The 21,206-nt window shown below is 38.7% G+C and overlaps 1 protein-coding gene across 8 annotated transcripts in view; it reads right to left on the reverse strand.

Annotated features, from left to right (window-relative positions):
* Window positions 1-21,206, reverse strand: part of OSBPL8 (oxysterol binding protein like 8) — a 72,464-nt gene that overhangs the window by 38,466 nt on the left and 12,792 nt on the right. The window contains exons 1-4 of one of the 8 annotated variants that reach the window (XM_008632822.2): window positions 16,165-16,259; window positions 10,780-10,816; window positions 7,787-7,879; window positions 6,903-7,037 (exon numbers count right to left, since the gene is read on the reverse strand). In XM_008632822.2, the coding sequence (XP_008631044.2) occupies window positions 6,903-6,993 (91 nt within the window). In that variant the 5' untranslated portion in view covers window positions 6,994-7,037; window positions 7,787-7,879; window positions 10,780-10,816; window positions 16,165-16,259. Of the gene's footprint in view, window positions 1-6,902; window positions 7,038-7,786; window positions 7,880-10,779; window positions 10,817-16,164; window positions 16,265-21,206 lie in introns of those variants that run through there. The other 7 variants (XM_017733269.1, XM_017733265.1, XM_017733264.1 and 4 more) reach the window with 7 other exon arrangements.

Consider the following 21,206-nt stretch of genomic DNA (forward strand, 5'->3'; position numbering starts at 1 on the left):
AACAGAGGTCTTAACAAAAAAAGACCTCTCTAAATTGTACAGGTATTAATTCCATGAAATTGAACTCAAATCAAATCTGGACTACCCAAATGAGGAACTGTAACTATAATAATCCTTTTTATAGAGATTTTAGAAGTTTAGAATAACAAACACATTCTACAAACTGATACTGATGCAGTAATACAACCAAAGAGTATGTCTAGTGATGCAAATTTTAAAAAAATAACCCTTTTCTCCTTAAAGGTACCCAAGGAAAAGCCAAAATATTCTTAAAACCAAATTCTGTGAAAGCTAGAGAGAAAAGAAGGAGGAAGGACAGGTTGGTGTAGTAGAGGAAGACAGAGGCTTTTTAGACTTGCCCTGCAATTTTGACAGTAATTTGCCCTGACATTTCAACATCGCTACCTTTTCCAGTAGAATTCTCCCCCAGTCCATGAAAATGTCATAAATAATTCTCTACATGCAGTACAAACACGCTCTTTGCAGCATGCAGAAAACAAAAAAGGAATGCAGCTAGACTATCATACCTAAAAAGGTTTTATCCAACACCTGATTTTCATATGTGGAGTTGAAGTAAAAGTGGTTTTCTCCTATTTAATAAGAAGGGTATTAAAGATATACTTGCCTTCAGCACTGATATTTGATTCAGAAAAAAATTATACCTAAACCATGAGGCTACAAGTTGGAGCGTAGTTTAGAGAGGCAAATTTCTTTCACCAAGTATTCTTCTGTTCTCTGGTATTTCCAGCTCCAGTGAAGTTTAGCTGAGGAGTAATTCCAGAGGCAAGCCTGAGAGTGGTGATGAATGACCACCAAGGCTCCCCATGCACTGCTGGCAACTGTACTTGGCTGCACCTCCTCACTTGCTAACAGCCTGCTCGGCTCCTCCCACACGGAGTAAATAGCCTTGCTCACTACTCAGGTTTCAACATTGTCATCTCAGCCCTTATGAAATTCTCAAGGTCACAGCTCCGGTTCAAGTAGGCCTGTCCTGCAGAGACTGTCATGGAGAAAGAGGACTTGCTTGAGATGTTTCACAGCAATCAGCCCTGCTGTGCCTTTTAAACCCAGTACCACGCTTTCATAAAGCTATAACCCACACAGAAAGGAGTATATGCAATTTACCCAAGCCACAAATACTGGGTGGAGTAGCATTTCAGAAATGGCAAGTTTTAATAAACACACAATGACTTGCAGAGAGGAATGTGCCAGAGTATGCATTACAGTAAGAAAGCAGGAGGTCAGGATAATGTATTCAGGAAACTAATCACACACAGCAGAACTTAAAACATTTTACGAGAAACTCAGTCTTACAACACAGACTAAGATCAGATTATTTAAGGCTCAAGCTCCTTCCTCCTACTGTGACCAGAGCCTCACTCATATCCCATTCAAGACAAGCATCACTAAAGTTACTCCAAGTAAGTTACACAGTTTTGTGGAACTGGGGCTTCACCTCCACACTCCATCAAAAAACTAAAAAGTGACCCCCTGTGTCCTTGGGCTCAGGTCCCTGCAGCAGGACAACCAACACTAATTCAATACCACCTAAAGAACAACCAGTGCCCACGGCTCCTGCACACTGTTGATTACAGAATACTTCCTCATCATCAAAAGCAAAGCAAGACAAACTAAAACACCTCCTAATAAAATAGCAAGAAAGAGCAAGAGTCTCCAAGCATGAGGGCTTGCAAGGTTTTAGAAAGAATTCTTATGCAGAAGGAGAAAGCGAAAGTGTTAACATTTTTCTAAGACGTTAAATGCATTTACTCTGCAGAGAAGGTGCCTTACTTCAGAAGTAACACTTACTGTTAATATGGAAGTATTTAAAAAAAGCTTTTTGGAGAGCCTCAAGTAGGCCTTTCTTCTTTAGCAGGGAGACAATGAAACAGACTTATGGGAAGATGAAGCGAAGTAACAAAGTGTGATACGCTTAGTAACAAATTGTTCTTACTGTGTCAAGATAATAAATTATTTCGCCTTTCTTCAGCTTCTCTATTCAAAGAAAAGATAGAGGGAAACAGGAGACTGCATGAAGTTACTTCCATAACTAAGTCTGTCTAGATATAGAGAGTAAACTCATAGAAAATGTGAAAAGAAAAACAGAAATCACTATTAAAGATTAAATATAACCCAACTATACAGGAAAACAGCTTGGTCTGGAACCAGACAGACTGGCAAGATTTTGCCATCTGCAAGCCAAATACTATTATCAAAAAGAATTATTAATACACTGAAAGCACTGGTTGGAAAAAAAAGTAACAGCACAAACTGGAATTTAAGCAGTGATCAACTCCCAGAGGAGTTACAGCCTTGCCTGTGCTCGATGCCTCCATCTGCTGTTGTAATTATGGGCAGCGACATTTCTCTCCCCAGCTCCAAGGCAGTTCCTCTCTGCTCTGGCTCCAGTTTCATGCATTTGTATGAAAGAACAGGCTCTTGTGACCTCTTGGCAGAAACGTGCCCAGAGCACCACAGCCAAATGCCTGTCTCAGGTAGAGTTGCTAATGCTTTGAAAAGGCTTTGAGTTCACTGCCACAGGGCTGTATCTTTCCTTCTCTTGGTCCTCAGTAATCTGTCTTCACTGACGGCTGTTTAAGAGGAGATGCACTGCTGTATCTCTGGGGCTTCTCGCACACTGACCACCAGGAATCCAGAACAGGGATGATGAGTCAGGAGCTCCAGACCTTTCTTATTGCCCAGTGAAAACAAATTGTGTTCCTGCTGTCAACTGAGCCAAACAACTGAAACAAATGGGTTTTTTAAAAGCTGCAAGTTGCACAGGTCAACAACAAACCAACTTTAACTTGTTTTCTGGGTCATTAAGGCTCCAAACGCATCTCATCCCAGCTAATAACTGTTCTTTAGGACCTCCTGTTTGAAAATGCCTATTCTTCGCTTTCCACCTTTACTCGCATACAAAAATTTGTATTTTCTCAAAAAATGCAGCATCCTGTGGATTAAAACCCCAGCACTAGCATATCCTCTAAATGCTTCCTCTGGAGTTGTTTAAAGTACAAGCTCAGCACAGCCAAAAATGCCCTCACTCTTCCCCAAAACCAGCTTCACCTCCTCCTTCCAATTGAAGGTCATCATCATCATCACTGGCAGACATGTAATTTTGTTTCCACTGTCAACCCACCTGCCTGCACCTAAGTCACTTCTGTTTCTCAGTCATGTAACACGATACATTTTTATCGTATTGCAAATTGAATGAACAACTACTACTCCTCTGCTGGAAAAGAACGGCAGATCCTGTTTCTTACCTCATGTCAGGCTCCTTCTGGGCACACACGTCCCAGAAGAACATGCTCACATTTTAACCTCATCTGCATCTCACTGATGTTTGAATAAAGGCAGGAAAAATACAGAAAAGTCTGACATTTTCAAGGATTCTATTACAGAATTTTAAATAATACTATTTACCACAAATACTGCTATTTAAGCACCTATGCTGTCTTCATAGAAGTTTGAAATATGTTTTAAGAAAATATCAGTAAGCTAAAAATATTAATCATTTATAAGGAGACTGAGTTTTATCATAAATTTAATGTGATCACTATTTCTGCATTGATTCATTTTATCAAAGAAATAAATCAGTATGCCTGAGTTAATAAGATTTACAAGAATCCAATTTACCAGGGATAATTCGACATAAATAGATGACATCAGCAAGCAGAGTCCTGCTCTACAACTTTTGAAAATGCAGTCTTGTACTTGATATTTTTAATGTTAATTTTTAAACTGCAATAAAATAATTTTGTCAGTTATTCCTTTTGGTCACACACTAGGCTAAAAAGGAAAAATTCCAAAAATAATCTTGATAGAAGTTTAGTTGTTTGTTCGTTAATAGTTAATAACATTTTTAACCACTGAATGCAAACACAGAAAATGAGCTAAATTACCATCATACTATCTGTGTGTCAGCTGCTAGAACTGAAAGATGATTTAGCAGTACTAACATCTATATGCACTACACTTAAAAAAATATGGTCTTGGTGAGTTGTTGAGGCCATGCTGCCCACTAAAGCCTAAAGACACACCATCCCACAAACATAAACAAAGCTTAACAGATAAAGCTAACTCCCCAAGCTCATTAAAGTTTCCATCAAAAGGCTACTGAATTATTTAGGTCCTATTCCAAGTCTGACATTAAATAAAATATTGAGCAAAAAACATAGTATAATCATTTAGTATGTTCAAGACACACTAGTTTTAGCATTATGATCAGGACTGGCCTACTCTGACGCTCTAGTTAACTACTTGATGGGCAAGGCAGGAATAAATTAAATCCACAAAAATTAAAATTAAAAGCCCATCTCAGGATCATGCTATATATGGCCAAGTTAGCACTTGACCACTAAAATACTAAACTTTTTACATAAACAGTTTAATATCATACAGGAAAAAATCTCCACCATCCCTTTTTTTTAATACATTTCCATCAAACCTTGCTGAAGCTTTCAATGGAAGTGAGTGCGACCTCCACACCTACGCATGCCAGTCACAGGTAAGATACTTCAGCCTCAGAATAAAGGACACCATAACTTCAAGGATCTTAAAAATATTTTGTAAAACAATGCAAAGATTATACAGAACAGTGACATTTTAATTAGACTTTGGCTGAACAATCACTAGACAATGCTGCCAGATCAAACTGTACTCTACATCTGTAAAATAAATCTGCATTGGACTCCAAGAAGAAGACTTCCTTCTCTGTCTTGGACAACATACTAAGTTCCATCTCACAAGAGTGACAGGAATGAGGAAGGAGGAAAACATGTCTTAAACTAAGAAACCAAGTACAGGAAAATAGAAGCTTTCTGAAATCCAGAGCTATGATCACAAATGAAAACACAGTATTTATACAGGAGCACCTAAAATGATAAAATACGTATCACTTACAACTTTACAATGACAGATTGCATAGTTCTCTTTGTTCCAAATAGGAAGTCAGTGGCTCAAAATAATGTTAAATATTTACCTCCCCTCCCTCATGTTAAGACTAGTGCAGTTTTAACCATATTTGTAATACTTGTCATTAGGATCTGACTTAAAACACAAGCAGAAGACATAAATTAAGCTTGTTCCAGTAGATTTTCCAAGAAATGGCCACTGAGCATGCCTGTCCCTGGACAGATGCTAGACAGCCACCATGGTGGTCTCCATGTTAACACCAAAGTTAGTGCTGGTTGTTCCAGAGACTGCACCTCCCAAGTTGCCGATAGGCTGCAAGACAGTAACTGTGGGTTGCTGAAGCCTAGCCCACATTGTACCATTTCTCTACTGAAATTGAATGCAAGCCAAATTTCTTGTTTCATGAAACTACAGCCTTATTCCTAGTAGTGCTCCTGGAAAATGAAGTCAGTGATGACTGATGCAAAAAAAGGCACAAATACATTTAACCAGCTTAAATCCACATACATAAGCCCTGAAATATTCAGATGAAAAAAAAAAATCTGGAGAGAAAACTTAATATCTGCAAGGAACTTGACATAGGACAATCAAGTCTTAGCGGTTTTCAAGCCCATCTCAATGATTGTCCTATGAGTGAAAGCCCTGAAAAAAACACAACAATTTGACTTTATTAATTAGTGGGAACAGCAATATTAAAAGGAAGAATTTATTAGAATATTCAAATACACTTACATAACTCCAGCATTTGTCTAGTAAAGGATACAACACAGTACAGAGAGAAAATAACCAAAAGTTCTTCCAACATAATAAAAATTATAAACAAGTTATATTTATATTATACAGAAAATATTTCCAGACTAAGCTTGAAACAAGGCACAGGACATCAAGTGCTGTTCCAGTGAGGTAACACCAGGAATTAGAAAATATATCCGAGCTAACTGTGTGTAGTACCAAAAATACTACCATAGTAACTTTAAAATACACTAAAATACTACCAGATTCAGCACAGTAACAACTGTCTTTGTTTCAAAGTTTTTTTCTTATCTCAATAGTACTGAATAGGAAAACAGGAATATGATTCAAAGTTACCTAAGAGACTGCCTTTGTTACTCTGAAACACTAATATCATTACTTTGACAAAGCAAGCTATGGGAGTTAGGGAAACTCATAGCAAAACCAGTAAAAAGTATAAAACCATGTCAGGAACACCGCTCATGCAAAAAACTAAAGGAAGCGTGGATGACTAGCATGGCTGCCAATAGTAAAAGGGGAGAGAATATTAATTTTAAAAGCCTGAAGTTTTCACTAAGAATACTCCAAGAAAAATGTCTAATGATTTCCTAGGCAATAAATACAAGTAGTTTCAAAAGCAAACAAGCACAAGAGCAACTATCGCTTGGTTTTTTTTGTTTCTTGAATAGACTATCAGCATGTCAGGTCTACTAATGAGTTTCACTTTCCATCCAGTCAGTTCTCATGGATCCACAGAGTTTGTTTTCAACAGGTTTATAGCAAGGCAGAGGGACCACTTGAAAGCTGGCAAAAAGTAGCGTTGAGACTTTTTTATTTCTTTTTCTAAAGAGAAGGATCTTTCAGTAGAAGGAATTGTTGAAGTATCTTTACACAGAAGTTCCACTTATGGTACATCACAATACTGCTGCATAAAGGCACAACGTAAATACTGAGAAAAGAATGTTACTGTGGGTTTTACAGGACTACACACAAATAATCATCTACCATCACGTGGACTGTTCTCCCATCAAACAAATCATAGCATGCTCTAATAAACTAGTGCATCACGTAATGCCTTTTTTTCCTGTTTCAGATTAACACATAAAGATACAAATAATTACATACAAAATTTTAATATGCTTTCTTCCTTACCTCTTTATTGTAAAAGGCAGTGATTTTGAACCAGTATTTGGAACAGTTAAAGTCAGAATCTAAGTTCTTTAAAACCTCTGTAAAAAATAACTTTGTCTTACCATGACTATGGGCAGTTCCTGGACTGAGACATGGTTGGAGTAACTCTTTGGTTGGAGTAAAATAACCTTCTTTCCCCTGGTGCTGGTTCATTTTTCCTGGAGTTATAGGCTGTTCATCACTGTTTGTTACCACTGCTGAAATACAAAATAGGTGCTCATTCAATGATGTTATGTGCTTGTGCATAGATTTCTATTAAGTACTTCACTGCTATTTATGAAACTGGTTTTCAACTTCTCTCTTGCGAAACATTTCATTCTAGAAACTGAGGTTTTCAAACCATGTATTTGCTTTGGAGAGGATGGCAGAAAGAAGCCAGTAAGACTGGTCTAAGACATGAGGCAGAAGATGAAAACAAAGACTAGCATGAGGTTGGAAAGGCTGATACTGAATACAGATACAGCATTGAGCTGTAGCTTATCTTTTGAAATCCTTCTTTTCTTTACCACTTTTGCGATAGCTTTTGGTTTAACTAGCCACAACTCAGCCAACCCACAAAACAGCTTGCCAGATCAAGCTGTACCAACATCCCAGAAAGCTAAGATGAATGTCTGTATATACATCACAAGAAACAAGTTTTAGCAACAAAAATCATGTACAAATTCTGTCGAGGCAAAGGCTTAAAGCAGAAGAGTTACTCTCCTTGAACCTCATCAGTCTGAAAAACTTGTCTGGTGTCTTCTTACCTATTTCTAGGATAACCTTGCCAGCCATCCTGTTTTATAGTCTGTACATTTCCTTAAGCTGCACACAACAAAACTGTACCTTTTTTCATAGTCAAAGAATGACTGTCTCTGTAACACCTGTCATGTGAAAGCAGATATACTGACAATGTGTTCAAAGAGGGAAACAAGCAATATTTACTAAAGAAAAGACTGGAACTTACAACACTGATGGTTTTAAGAGTTCCCAAGCTTTCCTTAAAAGTTCAGCAGAAGATTTGAGTCAAACCAAACAAGTTCTATTCTCTGGATGGACTCTGCAAAGTACAAAGGCCTTCTTAGCTTTATCACTACTATTATTACAGTAGTGGAAACATTTTGCATCAAAACCTGGAATGAACACAAAGCAGTATGAAAAAATTAAAAGGTGCTTGAGTGTCCAGAGAAGGGCAAGGAAGATAGTGAAGGGTCTGGAGCACAAGTCTGATGAGGATGGCTGAGGGAGCTGGGGCTGTTTAACCTGGAGAAAAGGGGATTCAGGGAAGACCTTATTGCTCTCTACAACCACCTGAAAGGTAGCTTCTCCCACATAACAAGTGACAGGACAAGAGGAAACAGGCTCAAGTTGTGGCATGAGAGGTTTAGACTGGCTATTAGAAAAATTTCTTCACCAAAGGGGTTCTCAAGCATTGGAACAGGCTTCCCAGGGAAGTGTCACCAATCCTGGAGGTATTTAAAAGATGTGTAGATGTGGCACTTGGGGAAGTGGTCTGGTGGTGGACTTGGCAATGCTGGGTTAACAGTTGGACTTGTTGATCCTTAAATGTGTTTTCCATTCTAAATGATTCTATGAAGACTGCAAGGATTGCAATATACCCACCTGTATTTTTCTACATCAGGTAAACCATCTGAAGCTCTGCTCCAGACAAACTATACTCTATGTGAAGTGCTGCTGAGGAAAAATATGTAAGGAAATGGACAAGGGAGGCAACAAGCTCATTTTACCAGTTCAGAATTCAAGTCTATCAGTGCCAGAAGGCCGGTATTTCAAAGCAGTGTCTGATTTTGCTCTTCTTGTAGTACCTAACTAGCTGTTTACTGTTCTGCAACTACAAAGGAAAGGGGGGAGCTGGGCAGCTGCTGAAGTCTTGGGAAGGGACTGTACCACAAAAGGTTTGGTATGCGAAAATAAAAAGGGGGTAAGAAAACAGCTGCTTGCCAGGTTTGCACAAAATGGGTCGCTGCAAGGAGAGTGAGCCATACTTGTTTTAAAGATTAAAGGTGTACAGTGCACTGAAGTAAGACCAACTTTCAGCCAACTAGCTGAAAAGTCCTTTTGATGAGCCACTGGCCACTTAGCTTCCACAGGGATGGGATTTCTCAGGTGCCCCTGCCAGCTCCCATGCCACTGCAGCAGGTGACAACATGGGCTTCTAGCACTAGCAACCCTCTCCTGAGTGACCTGTGCAGAAGGCTTGTTTGTGAATGGGCAGCATGCAGCACTGCTAATGTTTTTGTAAGCTTTAAGCTTTGGGAATTCCAAAGGTTTCTTTAAGCTGTCACAATGCAATAACTTCTCAGGCAGCACTTGCCAGTAACCCGGAGTGTAAGCAAGCTCTGCACACAGGTGTTACTAAAGCATGAGCTACATTCAGCAATGGTGACTCAGTCATACTAACAGGACTACAAGCTTCAAGCTCACTGTTAAATTCATATTCCTTCATTGGGAGTCAATTAGGTCCTGCAACAACTCCTAGCACTGTCAGAAAGGCTCTTTTCCTACAAAACAGAGCTTATGTATCACCTAATACAGAATACCACATGGCAAGCACTTTACATGCCTGGGGATTCAAGGTGAACTTCTTAAACCAAGTGAGTTTTTGAGAAATTCCATCTACAAAGCTGAAAAATGATTAGCGGGAGAGTTTTTAAATCTCCTTTTTATACAAAGCATTATAAAAGTACTAAACAAATGGAAATAAATTAGTTAAGAACATAACTATTTATCTAGACCATAGCAGCCACTAGGAGGAAGTTGTCCCCCCTCCTGCAAAATGCCTCACCCTAATGCTCAGATGTTTGCATCTGAGGTGAGGGAGAAGACAAGGCATTATTTTAGAGAAGAAACATCAAATAGTAAATATCAAAGCCTCCTTGTGACTCTTTAGAGGGCACATTTCAATACCAACAGAACTGTTGAGAGTTGAGAATACATACTTTGTTCATGTTCATCCTACTGGCCATCAAATTACTAATATAAAAGTTTGTCGGTACAACTCATACCTTAGAAGAAACATAAATCGGGGTCTTTTACAGCCAATTTAGTTCAGGTAAAGCTCTGAAAAAAAATATCTGAAGTGTCAGATTCATACTTCCTCTGTTTCTATAATGAGCCTGTGGAAGTGCCTACACCACTGAAAATAGCACAAGGACATCATATACAGGAAGAGGTTTGCTGCAATTCAATTCAACATTGTTTTCCAATGTCTGTAATAAGCCGTATCAGCTAAGACCACAGCTTCTGCACAGATTTCTCATAGAAAAAAGAAACAATTTGTGCCTGCACCTTTCTTTTTCCCACATACACAAACTCTTAATCCCAGGCAAAATTATCCTGCCAATCATACTATCACACAAATGCCCACAAACCTAAAGTAAGTCTTTGGCTGCGTGTAAGCACATAGATACATCTGAAGTTTTCCCTAGCACCTCATCAGATCCAGCCCTGAAGTATTACAGTATATATATACACCTCTTCAGTTCTGAATATGTAAAATTATTGACATCAGGTGAACCACACATAGCACTATAAACAGACAAGCTCAAAAATAAAAAACTCTTTCTGAACCATTATTGCCGTATCTTTACTATCTATATTACAATAGCGTTTGAAGGTTTCATTTCAAACTGATTAAAAAAAGCTTTTTCTTTTCCAGATAAGTAATATAAAAGATTTTTTTTTTTCCTGGCTATAACTGGGAGAGGTGAAGAATAAACTTTTCCCACTAAAAAAATAAAAGCTAAGGTAGGGAGACATTTGGATGAGTGGTATGCCAGGCAATACACTTTTCCAACAGCAAATTTTCATCACACTTTAACTTCTCAATTATGACACGGAAGAAAACCTAGTATTTATCCCAGCAACTATATGCAAAGATATATGCTAACTACTATGAACGTACGTGCAAACATAATGTAGGAGAGAGGAGTCACTTACTTGATGGTCCAGGAGAGTCTCTGTTCTCACCATGATGCTGTGTACCCATACAATTGAGGAATGAAGAACAGCAAACATAAAAATCCAGGCCAGGAAGAAGCAAGTGCACAAAAAGCAGCAGCAGCAGCGGGAAAGAAGGACAATGAAAACAGTGTTAGTTCATAACTAAAATACAACATGCACCTCAGTGCCAAAGGCAAGACCTCCAGAGACTCAGCAGTTCAGAAAAGTTGAAGCAACAAATCTGACAAATATGCTTATAGAAAAGCCATTATTAGAAGCCATCATTAGTAAACAGCAACTGCCTCAACCACTTCTTCTGAGTGGAAACTCTCCAGCAGCAATTTAGTGCTCGTATGACTTGATACACAGCATTTTTTAAGAAATTTTAAGCTGGAATGGTTTCAAAAGACTGAAGCTCTGAAGAAAGCTAAAGTAACACAAAATGTTTCCAAAAGCACTACACTTTCAGAAAAGTGTTTTGGAAGGAAAAAAACCTTTAAAGCCATCAGTAATATGCAAGCACCTACAAATGCTAGATCCAAGTCTACCTGCTTTTTGCATACAAACACAAACTTAGAAGGCACAGATTCAGTTCATCTACAAACACAGGTAACATTTGAAATTGCTCAGGATGCAAGACAAACAGTGCTGTTTTAAATTTAAGAGGATACTTCATATCTAAGTACTTCCATAGAACCAAGTTGCATAAAAAATAATTTCTCTCCCACTGAATCCATCACATACAGGCACTAAAGGATGGTAACTGCACAGTAATAGCCTGTACTCCTTTCTGATATTTGATCTGAAATCTTTTTTAAATCCTTGCTAACCAAGACCACAATCAAGGCTGAGATCCTGCTGTGCTCAGCCATGTACACGTACAGGGCAAATTCCACTTACGTCTTAAAGGATTTACTACCTTTGAAATCTGTGAATAGTAGAAAAGGAGAAAAAAGAATACTGATACGCATGAACATTTCCTCCTTAAAAGTAAAATAAATCCAAACATGACATATCTTCTATATCCCAAATAAAAAACTTGTGCTCCATAAAGTGGAGAAATCCTTGCTCTGCTTTAAATAGGATCCAATCTTGCCTCTCTTATCAGGACTTAACAGCAGGAAATGTAAAAAAAGAAAAATCATAATCAAAATCTTTGCAAGCAGGAGTCTTGTCTTGCACTCCTGATCTCAAAACACTGATTCATTTTTTTTTATCCCTCATATCTGCCTAAGGGCGTTAAACTGTAAATTGACAGGGCAATGTGCAAATGCAAAGTACTGCAATCAATGTACAGCAACTGCAGTACACATCATTGGAAAGGTGAGGGAACCCTTCTTTCATAATTCTGCACTTTCTGGAACAGGACTTGATTGAACAGAAAAAACTGAAATAAAATATAAGTACACTTGGCAAATAACCTTCTATTCCTGCCAGAGACTAAATTCAGGTCAAAGAGTGAAACCCATGAACTTACCAGTAGTACATGAAAAATATTCAAGAATTCAACGGCTTTCAAGGCAAAGTGTTTATTCTTAATGTACAGATAACATCCTGCAGACTTGGAAACAATTTATGTTCAGACTGGAACTGTCCTACCCTCTGCTGATTTTACATTCAAGAGAATAGTAGCTGACAAGAGAAGAAGCAGCCTGCAGAAACTGTACAGAGATCCAGCAGCTGACTGAAGGACTGGGAGCACTGCTATTCAGCACTGGGAGCACTGCTATTCAGCACTGGGCTGCTTTATTTGTCACCGGGAGCCGGAAAGCAAGAGAACGGAACTGGAAAAATACCTTGTACACAGACACAGAGGATCAGGAGTGCCTGAGGCTCAGCCAGATGCTCACTCGCAGCGCGTTACTTACGTGTGGAACAAACAGGAGAGAAAAGGCAGCGCGGCAGGTCCTGTCTCACTGCCTGCCTCGCAGGCAGCCCTGGCCAAGACACAACATGACACCAGAGAGCAGGGCAACCCGTCACCTGAGACGATGATGCAGGGGCTTTTCATGTAAATATTTTAGCATTGCATGGTTAATCCTATGAACTGGTACAAACAGCTCCTATGCCAGAGGCTGAAACACAAGCCTGTCTAACTCTGTCCTTGATCTTCTCCAACAGACATTCTGTTTACACACCAAACTCCGTCTGTTCCTGGTCAATCCCCTCTCTTCATTAGAGGTATTTGGTCCGTGTATTTACCTAAAACCTGCAGAATGTATATTTCTAAACATCAGTGCAAGATGTTAAGGTGAAATGAGACTATTTTGGCCAAAAAGACCACTTCATTTTCCAATGGCCTACTGCACCTCTATCATCTGCAATCCATGTCACTGCAGACTGGGGTTCCAAACCACTAAGGGAACAAAACATGACAGTTTTACTACTTCAATGTTTTCTCTGAAAAGAATGCCCTCAGGACATTCCTGTCCATCACCACCCACAACTCTTATTCTAAACATAAAAAATTAAGAGAAACAAACACGTATTTCCAGAGGCCTCCCCTTATTTTCACATTATATAATTGATGACTCTGATTACAGATTACAGAACAAGTCCTTTGACAGGCTCTCAACACTACGTGATCAATTTCACTTCTACAGAGGCACAATTACTTTAAAACGTTGCTACCAAAATATATAAAGCCTAGTCCTCCTCCCAGTAAAGTTTTTGACTAAGAAGTAAAACCAGCAATATAAATCCAGCAATATAAAGCATCACATGAGACAGCAGCTGTAATTCTGTTTTTCTACAAAGGCAGCTCATGTGCTTCAAAAAAAGCACTATTTTTAGACTCTCATTTCTCAGAAATAAAGCTTATAACAACTGCTACTAAACTTTAAGTTTTATCTGCCAAGTTCTACTAAAAAACAAAATCCTTTTCCTGTTGAATATTAGGGTAAAAAAAAAAGCATATGTCACACTAGCATGTCTGAATCTCATATTACAAAAGTTTTTTAAAAACACTTATTAGTTCTACAATCAAAACATAAAGCTAAATTTTTAATAGTCTACATGAACATTCTAAAGCCAAGTTTGAGTTTTCATCTTGCTGAAGATAATCTCTAATACGTGTAAACCATTAAAATTAATCCAGTTACATTTAAATTCAAGATCACTGACCCAATTCAGAAATCTGATCAATAAGAAGAACCTCTACTCAATGCTTCTAGGAAAAAAGGTACTTTTGTGTCTGTTGATGGATTAAGTAGCAAGGACTGACACTGACTGTACGAGTTATATGACAGGCAAATTATTTATTAAATGTGTTTTAGCAAAAATTAGAAATGAGTAAAAATTACTAAAAAAATAATTTCACAAAACAATAGTTTATACCATACATTTCCATGTAATATTCTAAGATCTGGGGCAGTGATACTTGATTAAATTATTATTTTATAGAAAAGTAGGCAAAAACTGCTCTCAAGAACTCAAAGCAAAGCATCTATTATTTTGCACTGTTTTAATGGTGCTGGACTACAAAAATAGTTTGCTGACTTGTCACAGGCCTTTGTCTTCAAATTTATATTCAGTACATATCAACCTAATTATTAGACAATAAGAGCATTTAACACAAGACTTTTCTGCCTATACTGATTCTGGAAAGGAAAGAGCACAGCGTTAAGGTCTGTGATCTCCCCATCTGTTCCTCTTTTACACACAAGCCAAAAAAGCAAGTTACAAAGCTGACACCTCTAAAAAAAGGTTTTTTCAGATATCTCCTAGACACATCCCAAAGGACTTAAAAGTGGAGAAAACTGTTGATCAGTATTCCTCATGTACATTGCAACTCGTGTATTTCATTAATTCTACCATGACAATGGAATTTAAAAAGAAAAAACCCAAACAGATTGCCCCTAAAAGTCTAGAATACTGAAAAATTTTAAACAAGATTTTAAAAAATTTAAATTTCTGGGAAGTTTCAGGATTTGCATTGACTGAAGGTCTTCAAAATTACTGGGTCACTCTCTCTTAAAATATATATAACATTTTTAATATTTAATTTTCACTTTTATTCACAATATACACTAGGCCAAGTATATTAGACTACCAAATAAGCTTTCAAAAATGTTTTTAACGCCTTTCTGTGCAACACAGAAAACTTGACATTGTAACTGCAGTTAAGACAATTACCCCACTAGCTGGTATTTTGGCAAGAAATGCTTAGAGTAGCCTATTACAATATACCATCAGTTAAAAAAAAATTATTGTGAGATGACACTTCAGAAGCACACAGGATGAAAGGCAATCTATCCTTACACTTAGCACTCTTCTAAAAGAGTCTTGGTAAAACAGAGACTCATTTTGAGGTACCTTCTTAACATCATGCTATTCTGAAGGAATGTCACAAAAAGAAAAGTAGCACATTTTATGTTACTTTGAAGTGTTTTCTAAACTGGTACTTTTCTATATATTTTGAGGAAACAAGGAGCACAGCAACTGAACTGACAGGATTTTTTTAAAAAATAAAAATACCCTACTGCACAGGTGAGAGTTGATACTCATACTATGCTGCATCTGGGATATAGATGCATGGGCCAGCAGCAAACCAATGAATTAGTTCATTACAGAAAAAAGCCAAGAATTTTCTTAATGCACTGCAAAATAGTTTGTCTCCAAAATCATCACTTAAGATAAAAACAGTAATAAAATACTTGATCAAATTAATAGCTCCATGTAGTAGTTGACTATCACAAATAAAGTTTGTCAGTAATGAGGTGTTAAACTTGACCTTCACCTCAGTTACAGAAAACATATCCTATTTTGCCTTTGGGAGGCAGTGTTTTGGAAACTATAAAACATTTCCTGCTTCAGCTATTAGAGTGCTTCTACATAACACAGCTTGTGGAAAAACTAAACTCTTAAATAATTTCAACATTTATGATGATGATGAAGCACAATAGTACCCACTAGCCTTTCCTGTTTTTAAATTGTGCTTAGAAAGAGCTTCACTGCTTCAGAAATTTTATAATCAGTACAGCTTATCACTCTTACACCTCAGATTACTCTCATAACATATAATTATCAATCCTTCTGTCTTTTCTGCTCCTCATTCCACCAAGAACTACATTATTTTTTCTATTGTCCGTAGTCACTAACTAGCAACGTGCCAATTAGACTGAGAGGAATACCTTTTTCCTTTGGGACTCTGAGACAAAACGCAAAAATCAAATCCAAAATCCAAAATTTTTTTTGAAGTTCAGCCCTCTTGCCATGAGAATCTAGTAAATGATACATGATACTACATGATAGTCCAAATGCATTCACCAGAAAAGTATCAATTCAAACCAAAAGTGAACAGATTCAAGCCATTTAACCCTCTCCCTGCAAAAGCATCTTCACATTCATCTCATTACACAAAGGCACACTTAAGTTACTCACTGAATTTCTATCCAGTTCCCCATCAACCGGAACATTCTCCATGTTGCAAGGGCCCGTTCTCTATCAGTTAGAGTTCTTCCATCCTGCTACTTGAGATCCTAGAGAGGAAATCAAAAATGTAATAATTTAATTCCAAGGGCTGAAATCCATTAGAAAGCTACACTTTCTCTCCCCTATGTTTTAACAGGGTAAACATTCTTATATGGTAACTTCTGCATTTTACAGTTCCTCACAAAACATGAACATTTTCCCATAGAAATCAACTTAGAAATGGACAGAATAGTTTCAAATAAAATGGCCAAAACAAAAACTACTCACAGAGGCAAGCATTTACTTCTACAAATAAGGGAGAGTTATGCAAAAAAAAGAAACCCACATGTTTTCCCCGTATTTCCCGTTGTTCCAGAGTTCCCAGCAGCACACCGCTCCCGCCCCACAGGCATGTGTACACCAACTGTTTGGGAACAAAACAAAGCTATTCTGGAGCAGTCAGGGTTGAGGGCTTCCCAGCATAACTCCAGAAACAACCACATATTGCCTTGTGGAACCAAAACACAGAATTTAAATAATACGTGCAAGCCAGCCCCTTCTGTGGCACAGCGGGCACTCATCTGGGGGTCACCACACACAGCCAGAAAGCAATGCCTCATCCACTAAGCATTTCCTATTTACTTTTTTTGCAAGAGGATGAAATCTACGATGATCTTAGTATTCACAACATATTTGAAGCCATTAGTGAGATAAGCACACAGTCTAGAATCAAGCAAAACTTGGTGGAAAGAAAGTGCTCTAACCATTGATTTGTTAAGCCAGTTTCAGGAGAGGTGCAGATCAAACTGGGATGCCTATTGAGATGCCCAGCTACAGCCCATCACTCTGCCTCTCTCTCCAAGAGCACCTTCAAACAAGACAGTAGTGGATGAGGAGGGTGTGTGCCTACCTGTTCAAAACAGTACAGCCAGTACTGCACAGGGAGAAAACCCTGTGGTCCCTCTGCAAAGCTGCTCTCACTCTGCCCTTCCTGCCAGCCACAGCAATCAGAGAATTAGCCCAAGGACAATTTCTTTTTCCTTTTGTCTTGGGTGGGGTGAGGGGGCAGGAAGCAGCTCAATTACAAACTTAATTGCTAAACCAACACTTGAGCAAGAGCAGGGCTAGCTAGCATGGAGATGGTGAGGGGTTTTTTTACGCTATGCTGTTAACATATTGTGCTTAATCTATGCATCGGGTTAATGGCAAGGTTCAGTAAAAACAGATTAAGTGAAGATGGAAGGGTGAGGTGGGAAGAATCATCACAGTGCTGCCAGGGAACCTGAGGAGCATCCTGAATGTAGGAGGACGGGAGAAAGACAAACAGATAACCAGAATACACAGGATCTCATAGTTCAAGGTCTGTCTCAGGAAACAGACACTAATGAAAACAAATCTCACCATAAAGAACAACTATCTATTCAACTGCTTTGAATGTTTTATTATAATTGGTTTTTGGTTCTGTATTATGTAAAGCAAGTTAGAACTTTCCCTCAGGAAAAAACATACAGTATTAATACACTTTAGCAAATTACCGTAACATATGCCAGTAATCCACAAAAGGAACCATTAAAAAAATAGTTTAACAAAATTACTGTGTGCTAACAAAATTGCAAAGTTAAAAGCTTTCTATGACTTAGTCCAATGAACTGAGGAGGACCTTGCCCAAGCACCTGAGTAATTAACTGAGGAGGCACATAACTGGGAAGCACATGGCTAGATGTTCTCATGTAAATTAGAAACAGTAGACATCTGAAAGGAGATGACAGCAAATGATTAATTTGCATTAATAAAAGGAAAGCTGTCATTACCACAGAACGAGGAATTCACCCCAAAGCTCTGTTTCGCAGAGCAGCAAGCACTGTGACCCTTACCTTCCACACCCAAATACGAGATGCAGATTGGGTACACCAGACTGCATGCATATTCAATTTACAGCAAACACTTTTAAATAGGATGAAAAATGAGTGCCATTACAAACAGATGTGTGCACTGCTATTTAAAGCCATTTTTTTTGCTTTTTTCAGTTACACAAACTTGTAACCACACTCAAGTTATCCAAAGGAACAGATCTTTGCTGACAGGAACATTCAGCCTAAACCACTTTTAACACATTTTTATGTTTAACAAACTTTTTTTAACTCTTAATTTTTATTGTCAATGCTCCTGGTGTAATCTGCTCCTCCATTTGTTCACATGACCACAGACACTACATCCTTCCTTATCTTAGTGTCAAGAGCAGTACCATCAGACAGGTAGCCTAATGTCCAATTCTTAGCATTCTGATCACTGTCCCAAAGACACTCATAATCCAGCAGGGTCCCAAAGGCTTCAGTGAAGTTTTCTGGGAAAGGGAAGGAAAAAATTCTACCTGCTCATGTTTAAGCAGTAAAGCAGCTGCAGAAATGGTTAAGGACTACCCTCCCCCAAGCTGTTTAGCTTATGAGTAGACAGCCAGCTTGGCTTATTTTTCTTGGCAAAATGAAGGCTGAAAGTGAACAATATTGCTTCTGTTATATGCCAAAATAAATACAAAGGAAGGAAAAGGGCTCTCTCAGCAAAAGGATGTTGCCAAAGAATCAAATAAGTATGAATAATAAGTTCTGGAGAACAGATTTATTTTGAAAATTACAGAACACTTCTAACCATCTGAGCCCCGAGGCTTTGAAACAACTTTCCAACCAATGTAGGGAAGGGGAATATATTTATTTGTAAATGCAGCCAGGTTATTATGAAGAGTACTTCCACAAGCAAGCAAGCTCTTTTCTACTTTAGCTAACCCAACCATTAGATTTGAAGATAAAACCCCAAATGTACCATTTTATTGATTTAGGGATTTTTTTTTCGCTTTTAGGGAACATTCATTACATGCTTTTGCTGCTCTCTGTAACATTCACAAGTGTTTGCAATTTGGTCAACTTGAGGTTTTAATTAACAAATGTTCCTTCACAATCTTAATTCTTAAAAGCTTAAGTGTTCAGGAGGGCACATGCAAAATGAAATTATTTGAAAATAACTCTATAATGGCATCCAGCTAGTCAGCAATTTTTCCTTTATAGACAATGGATACAATCACACAGTCACAAAGGTATTACTTACTTTAAAGCACCTGTACCAATCAGACAAATCCTGCCACAAAATAAGCACACTCTCTCCAACTGTGAAGAAGGTTGAGCAGGTCAAAAACATGTATTTAAACCAGAAGGGAAATGTTTTCTTCTTATCACAGAATCTATAACCTGTCCTGTTAACACCTGCATTCCATCCTATTTTTGCTGATGACACCAAACTGTGTGATGCAGCTGACAAGCTGGAGAGAAGGGATGCCATCCAGAGGGACCTCGGCATGCTTCAGAGCTGGGTCTGTGTGAACCTCAGGAAGTCAGTTCAACAAGACCAGGTGCAAGGTCCTGCACCTGGGCTGGGGCAATCCCCAGGACAAACACTTGCAAGCACAAACACCCAATGCTGGGTGGAGAACAGGTTGAGAACAGTCCTGAGGAAAAGGAATTGGGAATACTGGTGGATGAAAACTAGACATGACCTGGCAACATGTGCTTGAAGCCCAGAAAGCCAACTGTATCCAGGGCTGCATCAAAAGAAGCGTGGTCAGCAGGTCAGTCCACCAGGTCATTCACAGCTCTACTCTGCTTTCATCCCAGGACAAACAGATATTAGAAAGAAATTCTGTACTGTGAGGGTGGTGAGGCATTGGAACAGGTTGCCCTGAGCAGCTGTGGATGCCCCATCTCTGGAAGTGTTCAAGACCAGGTTGGATGGGGCTTGGAGCAATCTGGGCTAGTGGAAGGGGGCCCCGCCCACGGCAGAGGGGAGGTTGGAGCTAGATGGCCTTTAAGGTCCCCTCCAACCCAAACCATTCTGTGGTTCTATGGTTTTAACAGATTGCTTCAGCCATTGGTAGTTTTTGTAACAATTTGGTTTTCAGTTTGTTGCACCTTGAGAATAGGAAAATCCTCCTTAGGTCTCCCACGTAAGGAAAGAAAAATATGCATCAATGAAAGCTACTACCCTGCATGAACAGGATCTTTTCTAACCATCTACAAACATGCATGCTCAAAAGTCCTATGGGAAGAGGTAAGACAACAATTCCTGCCCATTAAAAAAAAATAATTTCAAGAGCCATAAAATGGATGTCTCAGTACTATACTGTTATATATTCTCTTAGATGTAGTTACACAGACCACAGACTAAAAGCAGCACAACTCAGGTCACTCGGCATGAGAGAAACTGCAAGCTTTTGTTCAGTCCTGTAGGAATCAGTGAAGTGGATACGGCAGCGTTCTGCATTGACTTACATATTCCCTATGTTAACCAGACTACATAAGCTCTTATTACAGGGTATGTTTGTTTAACTAAATAAAGGGGTTACTAGGCAATGTAAGGCCCTTTTTCTGCCAGCATAACAAGAGCTCAACACCAAACATGATATTTGTTCCAGGCACAAGAGAGTTTAGCCCTGACACCATGGCAGTAATACCCTATTGGTACTATATTTATAACATTAAATCATAATTCAATTCACAAAAGGACTCTTCTTCCCCTTCTCCCCCACAAGATTAGCTTCTGTTCAAACACTCCACTACATCTGGAGAGTTTCATCCAGAGTCCCCACTGTCCCCACACAAGTTGCTGAATTTCAGCCAAGGTGCAGCCACAAAGTGCAAGTGGTAGAGATGACCCCTGAATCTAATGCATTTTCTTTTTAGTCAATGGACCAAGGTACTTGAACACCTGCATACTGTATTATATAGGCAGGTTTTAGCTTTCTTCCTAAGGACTATCACCTACGGTCATTAGATATGGCACTTGCACTGTGATACTGCTTTGTGATCTGTTAGAGTATCACAGTACCCTCCTGCACTCCAGCACCAAACTTCACAGGCAAGGCCAGCCTCACTGTGACCTGCCCCTGGGCTGCATGGTGAAAGGGCTGCTGTGTTCTGGACAGCCTTTCCAAAGGGAAGTGTGCTCCTGGGCTCTGACCTCCAAAT

The sequence above is a fragment of the Corvus brachyrhynchos genome, unplaced genomic scaffold (assembly GCF_000691975.1).
Source record: "Corvus brachyrhynchos isolate BGI_N302 unplaced genomic scaffold, ASM69197v1 scaffold32, whole genome shotgun sequence".
NCBI classification, from domain to species: domain Eukaryota; kingdom Metazoa; phylum Chordata; class Aves; order Passeriformes; family Corvidae; genus Corvus; species Corvus brachyrhynchos.